The 27,853-nt window shown below is 39.0% G+C and overlaps 1 protein-coding gene across 1 annotated transcript; it reads left to right on the plus strand.

The window, feature by feature from the left end:
* The first annotated feature begins 102 nt into the window (after nt 1-102).
* Nucleotides 103-27,469, plus strand: bcl2l1 (BCL2 like 1). Its single transcript, XM_067446463.1, has 3 exons — nt 103-447; nt 2,743-3,423; nt 26,236-27,469. The coding sequence occupies exons 2-3, from the start codon at nt 2,872-2,874 to the stop codon at nt 26,377-26,379; spliced, it is 696 nt and encodes a 231-aa protein (XP_067302564.1). The 5' UTR covers nt 103-447; nt 2,743-2,871; the 3' UTR covers nt 26,380-27,469.
* Nucleotides 27,470-27,853: the final 384 nt, after the last annotated feature.

Below are 27,853 nucleotides of genomic sequence, written 5' to 3' on the forward strand. Positions count from 1 at the left end.
AGTTAAGTTTGTTTATTAAAACATATATAGTTATATTAAGAAAATTATTAGGACTTAATATCAGTAATTTAAACAATGTGTAAAAGTTGCGCGTTCGTTAAGTTTTAGCTCAGTATTTAGAAGCAGTTACGCTGAATGGCGCGTCTCAATATTTTGAAACACATCTGCCAAAGAGTGTTGCTTTTCAAACGATTCAAAACTTTAACGCAGTAAAACAGTTACTCCATAAACCAGCATAGGCAGTCCACATATGATGTAGCTGCTGCAATAAATGAATAGGCCCTTGGTTTAAAGAGCAGCGCTCTGAAGGGGCGGAACTGAACTGAGCACTGAATGCGCTGCTGACAGCGGCTCTACACCGACTGCAGTCACTGCTCTCTGACCGAGGAGAAACGCGCCGATATCGATCATGCGGGAGATCGGGAATTTGCCTTTCCAAATATCCGAGTAAGTACCAACGGTCTGTAATGCGGTTTGAGGTGAGATGTTGATCTGTATACCAGCAAATTATTCCGTGTTTCCCTGTACAGCTTGTCCATCTTCCTTGACGCTAGCAACACGGCTAACTAGCCGAAAGGGGAAAGATTGACGTAACGTTAGTTGGCGTGGATTTTTTCAGGAAATGCATTCATGGCCAGCAAGAACCATACATTATATAGCGCTTAAAATTAATTTGCTCTCTTATTTGTGGTTTTGTGACTTTATTGCGTGCAGAAATGCAGTAAGCGTACTGCATTCATTCGTAAATGAAACATGAATGGGTGTTTAATTTTACCTGCATGCGTAAGTCATTTATGCAAGTTGTAAACGGATGATGACCGGTAAAAGATGTAGAAATTATGAAACGATCTACTCTTCTCGGCATAGACCGTGCGACATTTGGGACGCTCTCGCGCTCTGCCTTTGATAATCAGCAATGTTTGGCTAATAATTGTGTATTTGGTCCTTATATTTGCGTGTTCTCGTGCTGGGGTGGTTTTGTGCGAGCACTTCTCTGAAAGTGATACGTGTTGCTATTGCTTGCCCAACAGAACTGACTGGTTATTTCCGCTCGGCCTCTGTAATGGGCCCTAGATGGAGCCTTATTATTACGTAATGGCTGGTAGGCAGCGCGCGTCATGCATATGTAATCATATCCTATCACAGAGAGGGGAGGTCTGCTTTAAAGAGAAATATCTAGCACTGGCTCGTGTTTTCCTCACATACAGTATTACTTTTGATCTGCCGTGGTTTGATATTGTCGCTACTGATATTGATTTCAAGAGTTGTTTGCCTGGTGTACTTAATCTACGAGAACAGTAAGCAGATTGTGTTATGGTAAGCTGAATGCTCTTTTTACTCGTAAACATTGTCAATAAGTGCGATAACGTAAGATAAAGTAGAAAAATTTAACGTTAGACTTTGTTCCTGTTAATTTCTAACTAGTTTGACTTTGACGATAGAGACGTTGGTTCAGTAAATGCAGAACTGTACTATATTATTCACTACTGTATTAGACTGTTCTGTTTTTCAAATGTTGTTTCTTGAGATTACTAATATAAAACACGGAATAGCTTTTTGTTCGTCAAGGAGGTACTCGTACATGCTTGCGTGTGCTGTGTGTAGGAATGTGTTTGTAAACACTGCGTGTCGCCTGTTAGAATCCTGATGAATTCACTCCTGGAAGTGTCCGCTAATCAATCCAGCGACATCAATACGTGCTACCACATTACTGAATATACATCATAATATAAATGTGCAACAAAGGCTGTGGCTCTTAATAATGACAGTGTGCGTCATATTCAGGCTAAAATTAGTCACATGTGTATATATATATATATATATATATATATATATATATATATATATATATATATATATATATATATATATATATATATATAATATATATGTGTGTGTGTGTCATTTTTTTCCGCGACAGAAAGAGCTTTGAAACGGCCATGTGTTGTGCTCGGAGCCTCGTTGTTGTCAGCACGTGTTTGGCTGATCCAGTGTTTCCAGAGAACTCTCGCGCTCTTCTCACTAGTGATCACATAATGCTCCGCGTGAACACCCCGCGCTCATGGTGTGGTCAAAAAGACGAAATCAGCAAAAATGAATCACTTCATCTGTTTATTTAAAAAAAAAAAAAAAAAACTTTTTACTCATGATATCTATCCGTCTACAGCATTCATCTGTCCATATCTATTTTACTCAGATACTACTATAATACATTTATGTAATTCTAAATGATTGCATTCACTTTAGTCTATTCTATCAAATACATTGAGTAAATAGGTTGTGCATGAGTACATTTTAAAAGGTGTTCCTAATGAAAAATGCCATGAATCTCTTGGGTATCTTTTGTCTGTGACTCTTGGCTGGTTCTTCTGGCACCACAGTTATGGTCCGTTATAGATTTGTTTAAATGAGGGAATCATAATTCTAGCCACGCTTGGCTGTCCGTGCCCCCTGCTGTTTAAAATTCACCCATGTCAAGGTCAGTGTACATTTAGTCTGGTCTTGGACAAGGAGAGAGGGGAGATTGTCCATGTTTTTCATAGAAGGCTGGTGATGAGAGGCTACCATCTGTTCTTTTGATCAAGCCTCTCCATTAAGTAAGAAGGCAAAAAAATGCTGTTTATGTTCAGTGCCCCTTAACCTCTTCCAAAGTTTCACCCTTACCCCCTCCTCTTGCTGTTTGTGAAAATGATTGCGTATTTACGGATCAATTCATTGCACTGTCTTGTTGTCTTACCACAGGGTATGAGCCATTGCACCATCCCTGAGCGTCGGCAGAAGCCTGAGAAGGACGCAAGGGTGTGCACTGTGTTCTAAGAACGAGCGAGTGGATATTCAGACATCGGAGAAGGACAAGCAACGACGTGAACTATGTCTTACTATAACCGAGAACTGGTGGTATTTTTTATTAAATATAAACTCTCGCAGAGGAATTACCCCTGCAACCACATTGGACTTACAGAAGACACAAATCGGACTGATGGGGCTGAAGAGAACGGTGAGGGGGCGGCAGGAACGACGACCCTCATTAACGGCTCCATGAACAGAACCCCTCCACGATCCCCCACTTCATCCCCTCAGCATCAGACAAACGGGACTGGGGGTCTGGACGCGGTGAAGGAGGCGCTCCGCGATTCTGCCAACGAGTTTGAGCTGCGTTATTCCCGAGCGTTCAACGACCTCTCCTCACAGCTCCACATCACGCCCGCCACGGCATACCAGAGCTTTGAGAGCGTGATGGATGAGGTGTTCCGCGACGGCGTCAACTGGGGCCGCATCGTGGGACTGTTTGCCTTCGGAGGGGCTCTGTGCGTCGAGTGTGTGGAGAAGGAGATGAGCCCGTTAGTGGGACGCATTGCAGAATGGATGACCGTCTACCTGGACAACCACATTCAGCCCTGGATCCAGAGCCAAGGAGGATGGGTGAGTGGAAATGACATTTCTCTCCTACCTTGTTAACGCTCTTCAGTTTAATCACAAACAGCCTTTCATTGGGTTTAAACCTGCCTTTGCCAACCTTGATGTAAAAAAGTCTCTTTAAAAGAGGTAGTACTCCCAAAAATAAAAACAACGGTCAGATTCTATCCAAACACAAGATTTTAGGTCATAAAGGAGTCATAAATGGGAATCCAAATGAATAAAGCAGCATAGATAAAGTCTTACGAAGAGAAATGACTGTTCTAATTAATACTAATTCTATATAATTATATTTTGGTATAATTTCAAGACTTCTGTAGCCATTTGTGATTCAAATACTTTAAAAGACTGTAATAGCCCAGGATAAGTAGATATTATTGATGAATAACGTGTGTTTTGCATGGCCAAATCTGCTGGCTCCCTTGGGTCCAGACGGGGGTTGTTTTTAACACCTGCCTTCTCTTGGGCCTGGGTGGGGATGCTCTAACTCTGTGGAGGGGAAAGGAATGGGAGATAAGAGAGCAGAGCCGCATCCACTGGTCAGCTGATTATTGATCTCCATAGTCTTAATTCCCAAAAGAAACTACAGAACGGAACGGAGTCGAGCGCGTGTGTGAGATGAGCACATATGGTTGAGAATAGAGGGGGATGCACTGATAGGTCATTGTGTTGTTGTTGTCTTTTTATTGCTTTCACTTTTTCTCCTCATGTTTTTTCCCCTTCGGTCAGCTGTCCAGTAGATGAAAGGCAGGAATGAGTAAAACCATGTGAAAACCCTTTGTGCTGGTTCTTTTCTTTATGTATGCTGGACGAGTGGCAGGTAATGGAGGGGTCCTGGCCAAGTCAGCCTTTTCTCTTTGTGATCAGGGCTGCGATGTGATTGGGTGGGTAGTGGGGGTGAGATATGGAAGTGAATTGTAAAGGTCATTTTTAACACAGCTGGTTTATTGGATGGTGCAGAGAAAAGACTCTCTGATTGGCAGGTTGGTTTTGTTAGTTATTTATTCTACTTTAGATGTGTGTGTTTTTTTTTCAGTGTGTTTTGTTCTAAGACATGCATTTTTTTTTCTTCCTTTGACGTTAGTTTTTGCTATCTTGTGATGTCTTGATTGCACAAAAATCTGGAACTGTGTAGAAAGCAAGTCAATACGTCATTATCTAAATTCGGATCTTTAATCTCTCGTCATGTGATCACAGAAATGAGAACATTATGGCTCACAACAAACAGTCCTTGAAAGTAATTAAAAATATTAAACATGTTTTCTGAGCTCTGCCATTGGTTGGCTAAGCAAAGTCTACAGACCCTTTTTTTTTCCTAAAAAGTAACTTTGACTGCTTCTGACAAATTAAATTCAGTTTATATTTCATTAAATGTTAAGGACTAACAAGTTTAGTATCAAAATTGTGTTTACAATAATATTTTAGTTGACAGGAAAGTGTATGAATAAACCAAATATTATAAAATGGTATTTATTAATTTGGTATAAATAATTTTTATAATATCTTGCATATGTTTGTCAGCAGTATGTATTAATTAAAATAGTTAAATTATTGTCATTATAGGAATTTGTCTTGCCTTTTTTCTAAAAATAATTTAACATTTTCATCAGTAATTTTTTGAAAATAAGATTAATATGGTTCAGCTAGAAGATTTTTGCATTTGACTCCACCTGGTGGTCAATTTTGGATAAAGGAAATGTCAGCGATTTTATTATGCCAAGTTTAAGAGTTGAATGGCACTACAGTGGGCTAATGAATGAAGTTTTTTCACATCCTGAGGTTTTGCAGCCAGCTGCAGTTTTGGTTCTGCTCGAGCTGAAATTATAAAAGCGTGCTCTTCATGTCACTTCCTCAATGGGGAAGGAAAATGAGGTCTGCGTGTCATACAAAAGGCAGACGTGCATGTGTTACATGAATGTAGGCCGCCTTTCTGCAGACTCCCACTCAACCCACTTCATCTTTGTCGCATTCGGCATCAATTTCAGTTTGGTTGTCTTTCGGATGCTCGGTCTCAATCAGGCCAGTGTAGTTTATCTGTGCACTGTGGCAGTAGGGGGGACGCATAAGCACATGCACACTCGATTTCACGGTCGAACAGGATAGTCAGTCTCTCTGTCTCTCTCTCTCTCTCTCTCTCTCTCTAGTGAGCATTTTCCGCACATCGAGGCGTTGTGGTGGCGGGGGGTTCTCATGCTATTTATTCATTTCAGTTTCTGCTTTGTGGCGAGATTTTAAAAGCAGCTGTCGCAAAACCAAAGGGCGTCCTATGCGGTGGGACGTTCCCTTGGTGCGGGAAGAAGCTAGGAATGCCCATTTCAAGTTTCACTCTCACTCTACTATTCTCGCATTCAAGATTTTTTTTTTCTCCCCTCCCACATGCAGACACATTTTCAACCACATTTTGGTCTAACTCTCATTGCCTATGCAGAGTTTTGCAGTGGCTGGCAGCTGTATGACGCAGGTGTATTGCAGTACCTGCACGTCAGGCTGTGTTATTACGGCATCTCTCTCCTGCTCTGCGGTCGCATCGGGTCTCTTACCTTTTGCATGTTCGCCATGATGGTTTGGTGAGTGGTGGTAAAGATTGTTGTACAGAAAATTGCAATTGGGAATAAACTGAGTAAAGTTTGACAGATACAGAAAGGACATGAAGGCATATGAATGCAGGTTGTAACCAGCTCAGTTACTCTTCCAGTTCCAAGCCAAACACAAAATGTGTATCTTAACAATATATGATAAGATACACATTTTTTAAACTGAACTCAAAGATTTAAGACTTTTTCTATGTAAACAAAAGGCCTATTTCTCTCAAATATTGTTCACAAATCTGTTTTCAATCTGTAAGTGAGCACTTCTCCTTTGCTGAGATAATCTATCCACCTCACAGGTGTGGCATATCAAGATGCCGATTAGACAGCATGATTATTGCACAGGTGTGCTCTAGGCTGGACACAATAAAAAAGGCCACTCTAAAATGTGCAGTTTTATCACAGCACTACCACAGATGTCGCATGTTTTGAGGGAGTGTGCAGTTGGCAAGCTAACTGCGGGAATGTCCACTAGAGCTGTTGCCTGTGAATTGAATGTCAATTTCTCTAACATAAGCCATCTCCAAAAGAGTTTCAGAGAATTTGGCAGTACATCCAACTGCCCTCACAACCGCAGACCACGTGTAACAACACCAGCCCAGGACCAGCACATCAAGCTTTTTCACCTCCAAGATCATCTGAGACCAGCCACCCGGACAGCTGCTGCAACAATCGGTTTGCATAACCAAAGAATTTCTCAGGGAGCATGACATGTGAACATGTAAGCAGTAAAAAACAAACAGATGCCTTCCGATATCCTCAGATCGGATTCAGACCTCCCTCATATGTGGTAATAAATCCGATATGATTCGGATACGTGCATTTGCGTCTGCCATGTAAGCGGACCTATCGGATATTCCCTAGAAAATGCGAGTCGTACGTCATTAAAAAAAGGACAGAGGCGAATGACGTCAACTCAGGTGGACACAAACTGCGATCAAGGGCCAGTGTTGCCAAGTCCGCGGTTTTCATGCAGAATTGGGCTACTTTAAAACAGTTTTCAGTTGCAATTGGATGGTTTTGTTGTGAAAACCTGGCAACCCTGTCAAGGGCTCTCCTCTTTTTCTCCTCCTTACGAGAGAAATGTTTTGCCGACCTTTAAAGATGTGTGGAACAGAGCAGACAGCAAAACATTGTACAATCATTTAGTCTGCGTCCATTGCATATCGTGCATTTTTACTTCCTTTCACCGGTTAAGAACATCTTGGGCTGTTTTGCCAGTGTACAGTGTAAATGCAAATATCGGAATAGGGTCGCTTTTGAAAAGATGATGTAAGTGTGTCGTCAAAAAAAAATCGGATATAGTCACCAAATCGGAATTGTGCATCAAGACCTGCAGTGTAAATGCAGCCTTAGAGTGTCCTTTTATTGTGTCCAGCCTAGAGCACACCTGTGCAATAATCATGCTGTTTAATCAGCATCTTGATATGCCACACCTGTGAGGTGGATAGATTATCTCAGCAAAGGAGAAGTGCTCACTAACACAGATTTAAACACATTTGTGAAGTATATTCGACAGAAATAGGCCTTTTGTGTTCATAGAAAAAGTCTTAGATCTTTAAGTTCAGCTTATGAAAGTGTAGTGTAGTGTAAATAGCTGTACATGTTTAATTTACTAAATAGAACAGACTCATTAGAGCAGTGGTGTTAACTAAAAATAATTAGAAAATGTTTTATCAATTGAAATAAAATAAAATATTAGATGGGAAAACTTAAAAAACCCACATATGTTGCCTTGGCAACTTTATTAAATGAATAAGTTTAAGACATACATTTATTTCAAAATCAAATCAAATCAAAATAAATTAAAGCTAAATAAATATTTTAAAGTAATAAATTACAAAATATAACAAATAAAAAACAAACAATATATGTGGCCCTGGACCACAAAAATACTTATATGGGTAAACATTTTTGAAATTGAGATTTATACATCATCTGAAAACTGATTCCATTGATGTATTATGGTTTGTTATGATACAACTATTTGAATACCTGGAATCTGAGGGTGCAAAGAAATCTAAATATTGAGAAAATTGCCTTTATAATTGTCCAAATTATGTCCTTAAGCAACGCATATTACTAATAATTATACATTTTTTTAAATATTTGCTGTAGGAAATTTACAATCTCTTCATAGAACATGATCTTTTTTTTGGCATAAAAGGAAAAAATGGGTAATTTTGAACCATACAATGGGTATCTGGGTGACAAATGTACTATATCGCAATAAAAAATGCAAAAAAAGTTTTAGTGTCATTACTACATTAAAATGAAATGTGGCCTACATTATTTTAAATATATCTAGTCAGTAACACAGTGCAAGCACATTTGTCTAAAAGAAAATCATGAATATTTTGATTCTGGTGTCACCATTGTCCTGTGCATTGGGTTACCAGCACCAAGTCCAAGCTTATTTACTTCCACTACCAATGTAATGCCAATTTTTAATCAACAGTGCTCAGCACGTTTATTTTTTTATTTTTTTTATTTTTTTACCATATGGATTATCGCAATAATATTGTACTGGTTGTCATATATCGAATTTTGACATGAAGGTATTGTTAAACTCCTATTGTTGCGGTACCTCTATACTAAAATGCTCTTCTTGCACTATTTATTCTGAGTTTTCTCTGCTTCTGGAAACGAATGCATAGGCGATTTCAGTTCGGGTATTTCTTGAAAAAATAGTTCTACATTCTACAGAGGAAAGTGGAAAGAGGATTGACTGATGTAAATAAGAGTCTTGTCTAGTTGCCACTAGAGTCCTGTGGCTGAGGGGGTGGGGATATTACCAATTAGGCTTAAATTATATGTGAATGTGCTCAGGGTAACTGCCTTTGTTCAGATATGCTAGTACAGGATAAATTTGCAGTCGATGAGAGTTAAAGGCCAAAATAATAATAAAGCAGGGAGGATCTTTTTTACTCTTATTACACCTGCTTTGTTCATTATTACTCTGTGTGTGTGTGTGTGTGTGTTGCAATAGTCCCTCTGAAACCCTCATTAGCGTCCAACAAGGTTCCTTCACTATCACTCTGCACCTAACTAGAACAGTGACTTCTAAACACAACAAATCGTTAATCACAAACTTAACACACACACATAGCAGTGAAGCGCTTATGCATGCTGATAAACAAAGGCCCGCCTTTATCACGTTTTAATCACTGTCACCTTAACAGTAGTCTTTGTGTGATGTAAGGCTGTTACCGTGAGTTTCATCAAACGTATATGCTTGCAAATATAAACATGCGCACACCATATACACACACACCCTCGTCCCATTGTCTATCATGTTTGCACAAGGAACACCCACGGGACCACCCCTTACTCCCCATCCTCCATCACTTTTACTTTTTCCGCCTCCAGCTCGTGTCCTTCCTTTCTTTCGATTTTCTGTTTCTTTCTTTCGGTCTTTCTCCCCCGCCTTTCCCTCGGTCTCACGTGGTTGGACGTGTTGCAGATCAGACATGCAACAACATGCCCGCGTCACCGCCGTTAGTGTCCCCGCTCACCCCTTCATTATGTCTCATTCGTTCTGCGTCCATCAGTCCATCCATCATTCCTCCACCTTACTGGTCATCTCTATTGATTTGGCAGCCGCGAAGACCATGCGTGTTTGTGGCACGCCTCCCGCAATCATTCGTCAAGCTCTGATACATCAGCACCACCCACTCTGCGCCTGTGTGTGTCGCGTGACACTATACGTCTGCTTTTGTGTCCCATGTCAATTGTGTCTGGGTTTGGATCATGCATGTCACATTTAAAATGCAATATGTGCATTGTTTTTTTTATTTATTATTTCGTACATGTTTACATGCATGCACCTCTCATTTGTGCAATTATTTGAAGGTATAACACCCGCTGAGCATGTGATTACCTTAAACAATGGAGCTGCGGGTGAACACACACACATGCACGCCTGCAGAGTACAGGTGAGGAGCTTGGCTGTAAACACGCAGTGACAACAGCAGTGGAGACGGCGATCCAGTTGTCATGTTTTTCTCCATCGACATGAACCGACATCATTTATTCCCTGACAGTTGGTGCTTAAGTCAGTGTTCTCACACATTGCTATCTTCAAGGTTGTAGTTCACCCCTGACCTTTTGGTTCAGATTTATGCATCTCCAGCATTTTAAATATTCTTTTATCTTTCACAATATAATTTCATTTTTGGAGTACATGCACATGCCTTCATGCTTGGTTTATGTGTGGCTGACTGAGTGAAAATGGCAGTAAACAGATGGTGTGATTCAGTCTGTTCCAGCAGCCTTGTCACCAGTGAAAAAGAAAAAGAGGGGGTAGAGAGATGGAGAAAAAGACTTGCTCTGTACTGTAGTTTTGCACTCATCTTATGTCACAGGCAGGGGGAGGTGGGTTCTGGGGTTCTGGCCTCACCTTCAAGGAAGGTTGGGCTGATCCATTATGCCAGGGTCACGGGGACGGACGGACGGACGGACGGATCATCCCAAACGTGAGAGAGGGAAGGATTGCAAAGGATTGTTTTGGTCAGTGTAGCTAACAGTAGAGGCTAAATGATATAGGTTGTTCGCCAAAATAAAAATTCTGTCAAATGAATTGTTTCCAAATCTGTTTGATTTCTGTGAAACACAAAAGGAGATGTATAACAGTATGAACAACAACAATCACTAGTATGGAAATGAGCAGCATCAAAAAAATTCAAAAAGTCTTTACTTTTACTCCATTGTGATATATTGGAACAATATAACTGAGTTCACCCCTGACTAAATGACAGGATTTTCATTGTTGGTTGAACTGTCTGTTTAAATGCATGTGCACAACTAAAGCACGTTTGAGTCTGTGTCACTAGTTTTCCAATCACATTGTTGTGAATACACCCTGTGTTTGTGACTACACCTACTGTATTTTTAGCAAAGTTTCTCACACATACGTTATGTTTTTGTCATACGTTATGTCATACGTTATGTTTTTGTGGCGCTGCTGATGTTCAATTCCAGACAGTGGATTTAGCTTCTTAGCTGCAGCTCCTCTTAGCTAATTAAAAATCGCCACACACACGTACACGCTCTTCTTTGTGTGATGGTCAATCGTGTGGAAGAGCAACCTGCATCTTTAAGCCCGTTTCTCCTAATGCACTTTAGCCAAGATTAGCCAGCACCATCGAACCGCACTGCAATTAGCCTCTAATAACACAAATAACGGTCCACTGAAAGGACCTGCTAACCTTTTAGTGGTTCTGTCGCCATTCTACAGAGCAGTGGACCACATTAAGCCTCTTGTTCATCTGACAGAATTATGACTTTTAAAAAGCAACTGTGTTTTATGTTTTCGTAAAGGGTCGTCTGCGCTTTACTTTCACTCATAATGTACTGCATTGAACAACCGCTTGCTAGGCAGAGCGTAGTGTCCAAATGTTTGAATCATACTCTCAGAAAAAAAGTACAGTGCTTTCACTGGGTTGGGACCCTAAGGTACAAAAGTGAAAAGGTACATCTTTGTACCTTACTCACCCCTAAATGGTAGATATAAGTACCTTAAAAGTACATATTAGTACATTTTTGGTTTTGTAACTTATAGGGTACCGCCCCAGTGACAGCAATGTACCTTTTTTTTCTGACAGTGTATAGTAGACTATTTAAGAGGGAAGTGAAGGACAGCTGATAGAAATACAAATGGAAGAAATTCATATTTGAAAGTCAAATGCTTACTTAAAGCCGGGGTTAAACACCGAGTTTCAGTCAATCTCATGTCAATCTTGAGTACCTATAGAGTAGTATTGCATCCTTTATATCTCCGAAAAGTCTTTAGTTTTATTATATTAATAAAAGAAATATAGGCTGTACCGAGTCTTTCCGGAAAAACCGAGCGCCTGGAGGCGTATCATGTGGGCGGAGCTAAAGAATGACGAGCACACCCAAAGCGGTGACGTCCTCAAGCGTGGAGAAACCCATGGCTATCGATCTCAGCTAATAGATATATGATCCAGAATCACATTCGAAGGCTGAAATAAATTGAACAGGAGAAACAGCAGCAGCAGGACGTCCGTCTCTGTGGTATGTACTGTATTTAGTGGCGTGTCAACATTTGTGTGTCTTTACTCGCAGTTAATGAGGACATGATACCGTTTTGCACGTCAGACTAGTGTAACGTTATACATAGAACAACAATGGAGTAAGTTAACCGTTAGCGCATTTGAATGACGAAGCACGCGATCGTGTCGTTTACTGATGTTTACTCACGTGACGATAGCCAACAGCACAGACATTTGAAGTAGTTTTACTCACCAGCTGCTTCCAAAGCAGGACCGAACCTTTATCGCTGGGACCGCTCCGTCAACAACACACTTTTTTGGCCTGATTTGGTGAAGTCCTGTGACAGCAGTGACCGTGGAGATCCACTTTGCGATGCAACTGAAGCGATGTTGTGAAGCTTCCCGTCATTTCTGCGTTCAAATCGGTTCAAATGCAGCGCTGCCTTCCCGGAATGCTGTGCTGAAGCGTTGAAGTCGCTCGACGTCACCCATAGGAATAAAGTGGAGCGCGGCGCGGAGTGTTTAAGGGCGTGCATTTCCTCTCTTGCTCTAGTCACGTGCGCGCACACCCTACCGGGAGAAGAGCCCGTACGGCCCATACAAGGACCTTCCGGTCTATTACGTCAAGCCGACCCATTCTCGAAAAAAACTCTCCGAAACTTGTGAGAAACCGGAAGGAGTATATTTGACACAGAAATACTCCATCAAACGTCCAACATTAGTGTTTGAAACTTTGTCTATGTTTAGGATGGGAATCCAAGTCTTTAACAGTGTAAAAAGCTCAGTATGCCTGAAACAGCATTTCCCCACCCCCACCCCCACCCCCTAAATATTCATTTCATTCAACATATGGTTTTCCAATATGGCGTCTTTATTGGAAATTGCGCAAAATAATAGGGCTGGGTATGTATAAAGATTTCATGAATCAATTTGATTCTGATTCACAAGCAGCTGATTTGATTTCAGTTCATCTAGAAATGTCAGGTACAGTACATTCATTTTTTTTCCTTAAGGAAAACCATCTCTCAACTAATGCTATATACAAGGATCTTATAGGGATCCCTTACTATAAGGTTAACAATGGAGTCCGAGTTGAGTTGCTATTTATTTTTGATATTTCTAGTGCTATACTCAGCACTAGATATAATAATTCAAAACCCTGATGTTTTGTTCATGTATCAAATGAAAATGGCAAAGATGGATCTTAAGATTTAAAAATTGAAATTGGATCAAATTAAAGATTGATCAATATAAATCAGTATAGGGATTTTTTTTTTTTTTTTTTTTTGCATTTGCATTTGTTTGCTCAAGCATGTTTGTAGTTATGAGATGAAGTCATTTGAGACCTGAGATCACCACGGTGCTACAGAGATGTTTCAGGTAAGACTGAAAGAGAGCCCTGACTCAGAATGGAAGCTTAGTCTGAGTGTGTGATGCCTGGCTGATAGCAGATTAAGGGGGTGGGGGGATCAGCTTCTCGCCTGTGCCGCTCTGGACGTAGCATGACTGTTGCTCTACTCCGACTGAACTGGCTTATGCTGGAAAATCAGGTCATGAGCAATTTCCCCCGCTTTTTTTTTTTCTCTCGCTCATTATTCATTCTCTGTTTTATATTCTGTCCATCTCTATCCTTCTGTCTTCAGTAAAGCCCCTCTTTCTACCCAGCTTTCCCTCATTCCTGTATAGCTTCTAGTTGAGACCAGATTATGTAAAATCTGAGGCCCCATCAGTAGGATTAGACACAGTTGTGAATTAAGGCCTTGACGATGGAGTTAATGATAAAGTGTGTTGATGGTATCATCTCTGGCCATCATTCACATTGTTCTTTTTTCTAGGTTCCACCTTGCTCACCTCCTCAGATTTTGCAGAAATGTGTATTTTCTGCTCTATTAACATCACCAAATGGAATTTAAAAAAAATATATATTATTTTTTTAAAGGATTCCCAAACTCTCCTTTTTCATCTGCCAGTGGGTGACAGATCGGCTGGCAAAATAGTTTTGGGCTGGTTCGGTTGCCAAAGTATAGCGCATTTTTTCAGCTATTTTTAAACGTAGTCTTTGTCCATGTGTCAACCATGTTCTGTTTGTATTTAGTCTAGTTTTAGTCAATGAAAACTCATCTAGTTTTCTGATTTATTGAGTATTTCTCATAAATTAATATACCCTCTACATTATGAAAACTGGTGAAACAACTGGCAAAAACTTCTCTCAAATTACAACAGTGAAATTCCTAACAGTAATTCCAAACATGTTTCTCTTAAAGCAACGGCACAAAATACTCCGTATTGTCACACAAATGGTTGCATAATTAAGTGCATTTATTTAACCACAATCACAAACAATAGTTGAGATCCATGTTTGGATTTATTAGTTTATCATTGAGAAGGTTTGATTGCAGATTTAGGCACAAACAGCGCAAGTGGCTCGTGACAGGTTTGTGACAGAACACAAACTGACTGAATGACCTTTTCATTTACGCAATATATCTCAATATAGAGATTGCTAAACCTATTGCTTTTTTTGTCCGTTTTCAGATCATCGGCGGTGCTTCCGCAGTGTAGAAGAAAGTTTTTATGTATGGTTGCCAGAATGCAAATATTAAGTGTAGGGGGGAGTTAAAATCCTGAGATCTTGCAACCACAAGCATGAAAGCTCAGAGCCTTTTTAAAAACGTTTAATATTTTGTCATTTTTTTGTGTGTGTTTGTTTTCGAAAAAAACAAAGATACACTTTGGTAAAGTTGTCTTCTTTTAGAACTACTTTTTAGGTCTTAATTTAGTCTTTTTTTCATCAATGATATTGCATGTTGACATAGTCATCGTTATCAATAAATTCGACCAACATACATAGTTCATGCCATTTTTAGCAAGATGGTGCAGTGTTTGTGATTTGAAAACCATGACTATATCTTGGCACAACACCATTCATGTACTTGCATGCATGTATTCTCTGTCTCAGGCTGGTGTGCCATCCAATATGCATAAGTCTTACAGTCTGTTTCTTGACAAATATCCCCAGAGGCTGTGTCTGTCTGTAAGTGCGGGTTTAGGTCAGAGACTGGTAAATCTGGCTGCATATGTGTCCTAGAACATGCATGAGTGTTTTGGTCTGTATGTATGTGGATGTATGTGGTCTGTGTGTGTCCCAGCTCAGTGGGATTTGCCTGACAGAATGGGAGCTGATGTCTCCCCGGTGAGATACGGAACAGATTGGAGTCTGAGCCCCACTCTCCTGACTCATTAATCTTCTCTTTAATTCATTTATGGTACGCACAAACATGGCCACATTGCCAGGCGGGTACAAAAGACACCTCCCAGAGACAGATCCTCAGATATATGACCTAAAATAAAATGGGGAGGTGTGCTGCTCAGATTACTTTACATGCTGTGATCTGATTGGATGTTCGGTGATCTAAATTTAATTTGGGCTGAGGGTTTAGTGGAGTCTGTTTTGTTGCTCTTATTATCAGCTAAATTTGAGGCGCAGGGCTTTAGACTAGCTTAAAGGGGGGGTGAAATGCTGTTTCATGCATACTGATCTTTTTACACTGTTAAAGACTTGGAATCCCATACTAAACATAGACAAAGTTTCAAAAGTTAAGGTGGACGTTTGATGGGAGTATTTCTTTGTCAAAAATACTACTTCCGGTTAGTCATAAGTTTCGGCAAGTTTTTTGAGATCATGCGTCCCCATTGACGTTAGTGGGGGCGGAATTTCCTTGTATGGGCCTTACGGACAATTCTACCGGAAGCGCGTGAGAGAGAGCGAGGGAGAGAGCGAAAGCAACAGCCTGCGCGTGAGAGAGAGCGAGGGAGAGAGCGAAAGCAACAGCCTACGCCCATCAAAGCGGGGCTTGTAGGATGCTGGACAGGTGACAATTACACATAGCACATAACAATGTCACCAAAAAAGTGGGTTTTTGGTTGCCAGACCAAGACAGTCCTGCACAGATTCGCCAAAAACCCCGCGTTAAGGCAACAGTGGATGTAATTTGCTTTTCCGGATCAGCAACTGAGTTGCGCGAATGTTTATATCTGTTCGCTGTTTCATAAACAAGGCCCAGCTCGACGCCGAATTTTCCCAATCGCCTAATGCTGAAGGATGGAGCAGTCCCAACGTTAGAAGGGTGAGTGAGACTGCTTTTAGTCACCTTACTGTCTACACAAACCACGCGTAAACACACAAACACACGTGCACAACTGCACTTCCCACATGTACACCTTCAAAGACAAAAATACGACGATATAATTCAAGTATAAATATGTAAATAACACAAGCCGCTAAGCATATTATATAGTTAGTGTATAACTTGTAACTTACCACATACAGACGTCCTGCTCTAGTCGTTTTTGCTGCTGCTCCTGTTCAACTGCAGCCTCTGGGTCTGATTCCGGATCATAGATGTATGGCTGTATCCGATTAAAAGCCATATTTTTATTTTGAATAAAGTTTTTTTCCGCTGTTAGGGATGCACTCGACTCAACACACAGCGCGCTGCTGCACACGTCATTATTTAGCTCCGCTCACACGACACGCCCCCACCCGCTCGGCTTTTTTCGGAAAGACTCGGAACAGCGCATCTTTCTTATATAATTATTAAAAAAATAAAAACTTTTCGGAGATATGCAGGATGCAATGCTACTCTATAGGTACTCAAGATTGACATGACACTGACTGAAACTGAGTGTTTCACCCCCCCTTTAATGTTTCAGGTGTTCTCACACTAAACGATTACATAACGAAACACTAATGTTTCTGGGCAAAGACTGATGTAATTAGGAAAAATTGGATGTAGAAGAATAGATAGTCCGTCCATTCTGAGAACAGTTTGTCCAGTTAATGTGAATGAAGCAACAGAGTTGCATGAAACATCATCTGTCCAGGCCAGTATTGCTATAGTTTTAAGGTGACTGTACTTTCTGTGTTTAGTAAACTGATGTTTAAGTTCTGCTTTCCTGTATTTGGATAAATGAACCAAGGTTAAACGTTTAGAAAACCTTTCCATTTATGTCTGTATTTTTTAGAAAGGGGTGATATTAGAGATTTAGTTTTTTTTTTAATCCATTTATTTGTTTATTAGTCAATATTAAATATTTAATTTGGCCTGCTCTATTTTCCTGTTTTTACATTTAGATTACCTTGACTGTTATCTAAAGCCACTAAATGTACTAAATACATTAACTGTCATCTAAAACCACTGTTAAATGTAATCTGTAGGGAATTTCTAAATTAATATCCTTTTTCATAATTTATATGTATATGAGGCCTAAATGGACTAGCAGCATTTAGATTTTAGTAGTTTATTGTTTATATAGTTTGCCAAAATAGTATAGCATTTTATTATTATCCCTAACATTAAAATAATTTATATTTGCATTATAATTTGTGTATTTAATATTGTCACTGGATCCCCATGTAGAACTTGCTCTTTTGTTTAAAAATGTTAAGCTTGGGATCATTTGAACTTAATAAATAATGAGGCTAAGAAAGTTTATATTTGGTTCCCTGTCAATAAACAACTTAACTTTCATTCATTTAGGGCTGTCACAATTCCTTGATTAAATTTAAGTATTCAGTTTTTTTAAAATCCTTGATTGCAATTTACCCATATCTAGTAACACAAAAAAACTATATATGTGTATATGAATCAATGAATGAATACTTGCTTTTGATACTTGATTTGAACCAAATATTATTGCTTTGTTGTTATACATGTATTTAAGTCATTTTAAAGGCTTTGCTTGGGTGTATTTTTATTACCCAAAAAATATGATTACTTGATTACCAGAATAACCATTAGTGACAGCCCTGCATTCATCGTTTCACATTAAACATAAGGCAACACAATTTAGTCCAATTTGGACAATTCACAACTCAACAGGTTAAAAGCAGTGCTAACAACCTTTTAATATTACAAGTGTTAAAAAAGTATCTTAACCCAGGATAAAACTGGCCTGAACAAGGTTGACTGTATCTTTCAATCATTTTATTGAGATTTAAGTTGCCATTAAGGAGGGGATGCAGAATGTGCTACTCTAACTGTGAGCCACTAAACCCACAGGCCATTATCCAGAGAGAGACAGTTGCTCTATATTAAAAGTGAGAGACTCTCTATAATAAATGTTTGCCTGGCCTGTAGGTGTGGGCTGATGTCATTGACATCTAAACGGTAAATACCAGGCTGACATCAGAAATCCCATTTGCTGTAAAGCATCTGCCTCCCCCTTCGAGTAAGTGAGATCACATTGTTGCCCTAAACCAAAGAGATGATGACCATCAATTTGATCAGCGATAAAGTAACTGTGACAAAGGCAGTCTTTGACCCTGTTTTTGTTTATTTTCACCCTGAAAAATGTGATTTATCCCCCCAAAAAAGGCATCCTGTTTGTTTTACAACATTTGTGTAATTTTCAAATGACTTTGACTGTCACATATACTGCCTTGTGATGGTTTAACTGGGTTTGTTTTGCTTCAGTCCACCTTTTGTTAACCTATTTTCTATTTACTTCTCACTTTCTCCACCATCGATTTAATCATGGACTGGACGTCTCTGGTTTCAGCTTAAAGTCTGAATGACTCAGCAGAGATTGAGTGAGAAACGGCAAGGCCAGTTCTTGACACCGCACATTAGAATAAATGTTTTCCCTCCCTTAAAGCATGTTTCATATCAGCTGATTTCCACAAAGGAATGAGGGTGTCCAGCATTCCTCCACGATTTGTGAGGAAATCCTGCCCTTCCGGCCTCTGTAATTGTTCTGTTCTGTGCTGGTGTGTGAGGTTCATGGCAGAAAATGTTCCCACTGGTTTCCTCTTGTCTCTCTACTTAGGTTAAATACATTTTAAAGAGGCCAGACAATATCTCGGGCCGGGAGCCCATCTTGTTGTTCTGTGAATTATGTTTCCCTAACATTCCAGTTTGTTCTCTCATCTGCTGGGAGTTCAGCTGCTTTGTTGGCCAGCCTTGGGCTGTAAATATCTAGATTGAGTGCATTCAGTATTGGTGCTTCCTAGGAATTTGCATTAGAATTTAAAACTCATTAACCCAAGGAATAAAGTTTGCTGCATAACACAACCTGCATTATGCTATGGATATCAATGACTAGAATTAATGGCAGTATGATCAGAGTGTCTCAATCGTTTTGTGGTAAATGCTGCTCCATTGCTGCAAATGCTGTGAGCTTAAGTCACTTATGTGCATTTGAAAAGCAAAATGCCCCAAACATTACATGTTTTTACTTTTGTATTCTATACTGTAATTAATTATGTCCATTAGCATTGCATTATCAATATGCTTTATTCTTATGAAAATAGCCGAGATGGCTTGAACACAGATATGTAAATACTGTTTTACGTGAATAGTATGACATGAGTGAAGCACAACACTTTATTTACAAAATAAATAAGGTCCGCAATTGTTACCTTGCAGCCATGGAAACAACATTCATGCTGAACGAGATACTTCATTACGTCTTTCAAGATTTGGGAAAATAAATAAAAGTAGAATAAAATGGAGTAAGCCTATTGTTAAATTGGTGGAGATTTGGGTGACCGGATCGCAAAATGCAGTGCTTAAATTTGGCTCACCTCACTTTCATTCAGCATAAATATTATGCTGCGAGGTAACATTTAATTGCGGACATATTATTTATTTTGTAAGTAAAGCGTTGTGCTTCACTCTTGTCATAATATTCACATGGGTTACAAAAAAAAAAAGTTTGGCCAACCACCGCCGGTGCGTTCACCAGCACAGCTCTAGACCACCGCGGTGGTGGTAAACTGCCCCGGTGTGCTTTTCACTCGTCTCGATAAAGGAACGGATAGCTTTCCGTTCAGGACACCTGTTGCACCAGCTGTGCACAAGTTACAACTAACCTAGTTTGGACGTAAATGGGCACTAAGTTACAAAGTTGATGCATAGTATATATATGCAATCCAAAATATTTTTGCATTGCACTTAAACTTAGTTGAAGCCTAAATCTATGTTTAACCTAAATATTCACGGAAGCCTGCGATCAGGGCAAGTGAATCGCCATTTAAAATTAGTGCGCTGCTGGATTGTAACGCGCACACATACAGACAGTAACTCGCACTGTGCGAGTGTGTAAGAAATGTAATGTCAACACTTTTCTGTTTTTTTTTTTTTTTTTTTTTTTTTATCAATAAAGTAGCTTAGAAATGTAAAACGTTCTTAGTAACTAAAACCCACAGCTTTACTATTAGTAGAGAAAGGTTTACGTTATGAAAGGTAAAATGTATTCACATGCTCTCTCACTAATGCATTTTTACGTGCTATTTTATGTATATCTGATTTAGAATGAGCAAAAATATAACCCAAATACACAAGTGATTAAAAAATAAGCTGTTATGTTGGAGCATTTAGCCTTGTGGGCAGTGCTGCATCAAACGCCATAGCTGTGAACGAGCAACCCACATTTGAGCTCGGTTCAGGCTTATTTTTTTATTAATGACGTCATCAGGGCCTAGTTGACTTGACTTCACAAAAATGTTAAGTCGTTTAACCCTTAGCCCGAATATGCATACTTCCCTAATCCCTACTATATGACGAAGGGAGAAAGGTAGTAGGTCTAGAGTCAGAGTATTCAGTCATAAAACAGTAGGTAAAAAGTACTTGGATGTCCTGTTACCACCAAAATTCTGAAGTGCATATCCAGTGGACAATCACCATGAAGGAATTGTTAATGGCAGTGAAGCAACAGAACTGCTAGGAGGTCACATGTCAATGACAAGATGAAATATGTAGTATGTCCGGATGACTTTACTATACACATTTATACTAAATAGAGCAAACTTTTTTTTAAAGTTACAAAGTAAGTAATGGAACTACACACAGAGTATGTGATTTCAAAAACAGCCCAGGAGTAGAAAACAGAAATTGTGACAAGTCCCATTTTTAAAAAGTCAATGGTGTTTTGTATTTACTCTGTAATTCACAGGAGTTTAACTACTTGTGCATTCGTTTTAAGTTGACCAGCCTACATTTGATTTTTTTTTTTTTTTTTGTTAATGTTACTTGAAAGATGCATGTGCATTTTTCTGCAAATGTACAAATATAGTTATTGTCATTGTTTCTCAAAGGATGCACATTGGTCAACAATGCGAACAAGAAAAGGCTAAAGCAGAAATATTGATAAGAAACTAGCTTCTGTACCATACAAGTGTTCTCTAAAATTATAGAAGAGGCCTCATGCTCTGTTTTGTATGAAACCTGTTATGTTCAAAGTGTGTGTATTATCAATGATCTGGCTGAAAACAGAAAACTGCAGTGCTATTCCGGAAAGCAAGTCATTGGCTTCACAAACTCCATGGTGAGGTTTAAGGGGTCAGGATGGTGTAACAGTGGAGAAACCCAGTGCTCTGACTCAACCGAATCAAACTGAACTCTCTGTTCAATTCTTTCATAACTTCCCAAACACACGCACACGCACACGCATTGCTCATCTTCTAACGAGATGAGATTGGACATACTTGATGTAATACACTGATGTCAAAAAAGTAGCTCAGTAGCTGTATTGTAACTTTAGTAACACTGGTGTGGATGACTTAGTGTTTCTGCGGTCTGCCTCTGTTTGTCTGTGCCAGCTTTTATACCCCTTCAGTAACTCTACTTCATCCACTGTGCTTCTTTCAAGATCAGAATCAGCCCCTTTCTTGGCCTCTATTTAGATATTACCCTATGCTAACTAACAAATGCAGGTACCTTGCACCTGGTTTCACTCTCTCCTGTAGGGCCAGGTTTGTATGTGCTCTTTGTTCAGATAGGGCTGTGGAAAACGCCTGGCAGTCACCGCTGCCTAGCAGCCAGTATCTCTTGGGAGCATTCGCACAACCTCAGTGCTATTTGGAGCCTGTAAAATCAGGGGGGGAAAAAAGAAAATCAGGTTTTCTTGACAGATTGTGTTTGTGTACTAATGCTTTTTTTACTCAGTCACACCTATAGTGGATCAGAGTTTGGGAGTGGATATTTTAAGGTGTAGTTGCAAGACATACAAAGAGTCACATTTGGTTAATGAACTGTTTAAAAACTGAGTCATAAATGCTGTCATGATGGTCAGGCACATTACACTGTGTTGTTGGAGACATGTCAGGGCATGTGCTGTACCTGGCTTGGTGGGCATGGGATTAATAAACCCCTACATTGTTAAAGGGATAGTTCACCCCGAAATGAAATTTCAGTTACTCATCCTCATGTTGTTTTAAACATCTAAGATATTTTAATGAAACTTAAGAGATTTCTGTCCCTCCTGGGAAGCTTTCAAACTTTTTGAAGCCCTCCATTCTTCACAAAGTTAAATTGTATGAATCTAATCCATATTCAAATGAATTTAGATTAAGCCAAGTGAGTTTAAGTTTCTGTTTTCTGTATTTGATGAGCTCTATGTATGTGCATTGACCGATGTTTATATATGGTTAAAAGCCTGAAATTACATTTGTTCATCATATAAAGTTATTGTGCCTCTTCAGAAAATGGATTAGGCTACTTCAAATATTCATATGAACTTCTTTCATGATCTCTTTATGAACTTTTTGACGCATCAATGAATGGATTTTCAATTAAGGGACAAATATTTGGTTTTAATTAAAAAAATATATTAATTGTGTTTCAAAAATGAAAAAGTATTGTTTGGAATGGCATGAGGGTTAGTAACTGATGAAAGAATTTTAATTTTGGGTAAACAGTCCTTTTAATATACTAATGTTTTAAGCATTGGAAGATCTGCACACAGATACAACATTACATTTTGATGGGAATCATCAGAAATAATTCTGCTACGTGGTGAAATAGAAACTGACAAATTGTTGTTACCTGTTGTTCAGTGATTATGATAAAATAAAGATTATTGTGGAATTAGTTTGAACATGAAAGAGATCAATTTTATTGTGTAATGCTTTGTCATGCAACGTTGGGACACAGACGGTTTATTTGTGCTTTTCTAAAGCAAGAATCACTTGCTTATTCTTAGAGATTTAGACAAAGTCCTGTAAAGTTTAAGCTGATGATTAGTTAATTAAAGCTTATTTTGCATGACGCATAGATATTTTGCTTACTCCAGCATGAAAGATGTAGATGCCTGCTCAAAAGTTTAAAACACACCTGCCTCCATATCTGCCCTCCTGGATCCACCCACCATGTATAGCCTGTGCCACTGCCTTTACATGATTGAGCTACAGTGTCTCATGCTATAGGCTGCGTGTTGCACCATACTCTTACTGCCAACAAACATGCCTTAACATGTCTTAGATTTATGACTTGGACTAATCAAAGACATTCTTTTCATACCATTGTGCATTGTTCCTACCTTGTTCTCACAGTTTCTCACACTGATATTCTCTAACGTGTGCATTAGGCTTGGTTCTGCTGCCAGGTGATACTGTTAGCATTCCTACAGGGGTTACTTATGTACCTGTTAAAGAATGATGCAAATTCCTCTGCCACATGACTGTATTCACTGTAGCACGCCTTTTCTGTTCGCCATTCATGATCAGGTCAGCACAGCTCATGTTTAAACTATCTAAGGTTGATAAAGGTGTGCCTGAGGAAGTGCATGATAGAAATGATATCAAGTCAGTGTGTGATGCAATGGTTTACTTTTATGGTTCATTGTTCTAGTACAGAAAGTACAAATATGAATTATACATCAGATTGTCCGGATTGTTGGAAGTATTCCTTTTCTAAGCAATCGGGCCATGATTTTTTTAAAGACTTACATTGATGGAGGGAGCCAAGTCATATCTACAGACCACAACATTAGTTATGACTTGGGGTAACTCACTAGTACTGTTGCAGTGAAGTTGTTGTAAATTGGTAGTTATTCATGGACAAGCCCAATTTGTTCTTTGTTAACATTGTAAACAAAATTGTAAACATGTAGTTGTTAGCTATATTACTAACTATAATCAAATAATGATAATAATCATTATTATTATTATTATTGTTGTTGTTGTTGTAGTTGTATATCATAGATTTGAGAATATATAAGGTGTTTTTGAGGTTGTTAACCACACAAGTGAAAGTTACGGTCTTGACTTGTCATGTACTGCGTCACTAGTTGTGATAACCCCTCTGCTCTGGAACTGCATGTCTGTTATCAGCTTCTGCCATTCCCATCACCCCTCCCTCACACTTACGAAATAATTTCCTACGAAATTGATCTAATTCCAATGCACACGTGACGGACATCACTTTGACTACATTGTCACACATTTCATATCAAAACACCCCTTTTTGACTCGGTCTCCTACTTCCTTTTGATCCAACTCCCTTTCAGCCTCTGTCAGTTAAAACACTGTACTTGTCAATAAATTTGACAACGCCACCCCAGATTATATACGTATAGGCTTTGTGGAAAGCAGTCATTTACCACAGGTCATTTGTATTTTTGTTGTGCATTATCCTTCCATCAGATACCATTTGACCTTATCTAGCTGCTCCTTTTTTTAATTATTACACAATATGTTTAGTGCATTGATGATGTAAAGATATTTGTAATGTTTCAGCATTAACAATCCTTCTCAATTCAAATAAAACCTGGCTGATTGTTTTAGTAGCTAGCATATATTATGGATGAGTATTAATATGCAGAAATATGGTCACAAGTAACTGGAGCTGTGGCCTAGTGGTTAACATGCTCTTAACACAATTTATAAAGCTATTAAGCATGCAGCTGTAGAGTCTAGCCTATATACTACCCTCATCCATTTCTTCTTCTATCCACTAAATTGTTTTATACATTCGATAATCTGTCGATATTTGGCCTATTAAAAATCATCTGGCTTTTGGCAGGTCTTGGTCTTAAATGAGGTAAATACAACCTTAGATGAACAACAACACATGACATATTACACTTTGTCATTATTTAACCAAAGCTAGGCCAAAATGGAGAAGCCATGGGTGCCTATAAAGCAACTATTGCCCATCTCCTCCTTTTTATGCTAAAAAAGGCCATATTTTCAAATCCAGTTTTGTTTTACTGTAAAGAGAAACCCATTTCTGTTGTGACTGCAAAATGCTGCCACAGTGCACGTGTTAAAAGTCTTGGATGGTTTTATCCAGTTCTTCACATTCCTTTTCCTATATTTTCAAGCTTGTGTAGATAACTAGGGCAAAGGGAAAGACTGGAGGATGACATCAGTCTTTTTGAGTGGAAACGGGTGGGCGTCTAAGGGTGTGTGTGTGTGTGTGTGTGTGTGTGTGTGTGTGTGTGTGTGTGTGTGTGTGTGTGTGTGTGCCCTTGTTTATATTACATTGAGGGGACCAGATGTATATCCCCATAAGGATAGTAAAACCTGAGATTACCTACATTGTGGGAACCAGCCAGCATTTATAAGCCTTCAAAAGGCTTATAAATGCTTATAAATCATACAGGATGGGGGCAATCGACTGCATGCACTGAATGTTTTTGGCTTGATCACTGCATTGTTGTAATACCTCTGACAAAAATGCCAGTGAAAATGATCACCTTGACCCTGAATCTGCACTGAAGATCCAACTGATGAAGAGAACAAAAATAATAATAAATTCTGTCCTTACAGAAATTGTCGGGGTAGTATGAACTCATATATGTTTATGAGTTATATTTGCTTTTTACTGCAGTTCTCTGGTTGTTATTTCAGCCTCCGTCTGCAGTTGTTGAGCTCTACTTTTGTGTGTGTTCCCTGAGGAAAAGGGTTACGTTATAAAGCCTGAAATCCCCTTTTAGCTTTTCAAATAAAATTGGGGCTGCTACAAAATGCTGAGAAATTAGGTTAGTGAAGTAAACAGGCATGGTAAATCTTGCCCCCTGGTGGTCATTGTATGAACACATTATTGTGCATACACAAACTTGTCACACAGGATGTGTGGGATTAAGGAAAGGCCTGATGGGAAGGGACACTGCAGCAGTGGTTGGCTGAAATGAACTTGTCAGTTAGTGTCGGAAGTATAATTATTGGGTGGTTGAGCACGGTAATATTTTCCTCTGCTTTATGAATTAGCTTGTGACAATATTTGTTACAGCGCTATAATATTCCCTACACCGCAATAGTGCTGGAGCTGTGGTAATCAGTTATGATGGCAATTAGGAGACTCTCAAAAATCTCAAGACCGATTTCACCCCAAAATCAAAATATTCAGGCAATTTCAGTCATATATATTTTTTAATAAAATTCGCTGTTGTAGAAATCAATCTGATTTATTTTCTCTGTGTTTTTTGTGCAGGAGCGATTCGCAGAGATCTTTGGAAAAGATGCCGCAGCAGAGAGCAGAAAGTCACAAGAAAACTTCAAGAAGTGGTTGCTGGCGGGAATGACCTTGCTCACGGGTGTCGTGGTCGGGTCACTCATTGCACAGAAACGCCTGTGAGGAACAGAATAACTGAAGATCCAAATACACCTACTGCTAACATGAAGGAACTTCAAAAATGCTTATGTTTTGGATTTATTTGTCTCCCTTTTATTGCCAAGAAATTTCATGTTTACATCCCACGTCCCATCGTGTACTGTTGACTGAGTGGAGCGCATCTGTGATGTCAAAGCACATGACCCAGACTGCATGAAGGTGCTTTGGTTTTAGCCGACTCAGAAAATGCACGGCCATGTCTCCTTACATCCTGTTTAACAAAATGAGAAAAATGACTCAATGTAGAAGAAAGAAGTTTCAAATCTTTGTTCTTTGTCTTTTTATTTCTTTTTTTTTGTTCTATCATCAATCTTTTTAAGTATCCATATTATTCTCTCATTTTCAAAGAGACTGGCAAAACTGACAAGGATACAAACATTTTATCTTTAATTCTAATTTAAGCTCATTTTTGATTCTTGAGTTGACCGAATGATAGAGAAGTTAAATCTGGACTGAATTTGAAGTGTTCAGTCAATAAATCAGCACTGACATTTCTGAGGAACATTGTTGCTTTCTGGAGTGCCAGATATCAGCTTGAGAGCAGAGAGGCATCTTATGGGCCCGGCACTACACTTGATTGCCTGCTTGCTCTGCAATCACTCTACCATTTTAGAAAAGTGTGGCAAATGTGTCTGTGTGAGTGTTTTTATGTTGTCGTTTTCCTCCCAATTATTGTTCTGTTCCTTCACATGCAAATTTGATGAACGTTAAATGTGTGTGACTGCCTGCATGGGCAGGTTTGAATCCTCTGAAGCATATATATTATATAAAAAGGACCAACAGTTAAGAGACGGCCAACAGTTTGAGTTGAGAGACAGTTCTGTATGTTTGGTGCCGTTTGATTTTTATTAAACCTAAGTTTCAACTTCAGATGTGATATCGCATAACTCTTTATACCTTTGAGATTGTTGTAACTAGAGCTAGAGGAGACATGGATACACAAGCGAGTAGGTCACTCCTGTTGTATCTGTGACTACACTTAACTGTGTTTTATACACAGAAAATGTAACACATTAAGCTGAAAGTAATTAGATTAAACCATATTGCCACAAGAGTGATTGGTGTCTTGTATGGTCTTTGGAATAAGGATGTAACCAGTGCTGGGAATACTGGCCTAGCATTTGAAACAAGCTAATAGTCGTTGACTTTTTGTTTTATTTGGAATTAGAGGTATGAAATTATATATGCAGTAGTTTTGTTGGTTAACAGAAGTTTGTTTGACACTTGCAGCACATTCAAATGTACAGGCTTAAATGCGAATCTCAATTCTGGTCTGTTAGCATTCATATTTCCAATTGTAAATATTATTTTTACAGATATTGGAGCATTCATAGATTTGTTAATTTGGGTCTTACCGTAATGTAATGGTCCACAATGTTTTGAACTCTGCCTGACAGACATATTGGGGTGCTGTTGCAAACAATATTCATTGACTAAA

The sequence above is a fragment of the Pseudorasbora parva genome, chromosome 6 (assembly GCF_024679245.1).
Source record: "Pseudorasbora parva isolate DD20220531a chromosome 6, ASM2467924v1, whole genome shotgun sequence".
NCBI classification, from domain to species: domain Eukaryota; kingdom Metazoa; phylum Chordata; class Actinopteri; order Cypriniformes; family Gobionidae; genus Pseudorasbora; species Pseudorasbora parva.

Bases quoted from the DNA above. Each gene is read 5' to 3' on its own strand.
- bcl2l1 (XM_067446463.1), top strand. From the start codon at position 2,872: ATGTCTTACTATAACCGAGAACTGGTGGTATTTTTTATTAAATATAAA. The intron at 3,424-26,235 runs GTGAGTGGAAAT...TTTTTTGTGCAG, and splicing joins TCCAGAGCCAAGGAGGATGG to GAGCGATTCGCAGAGATCTT.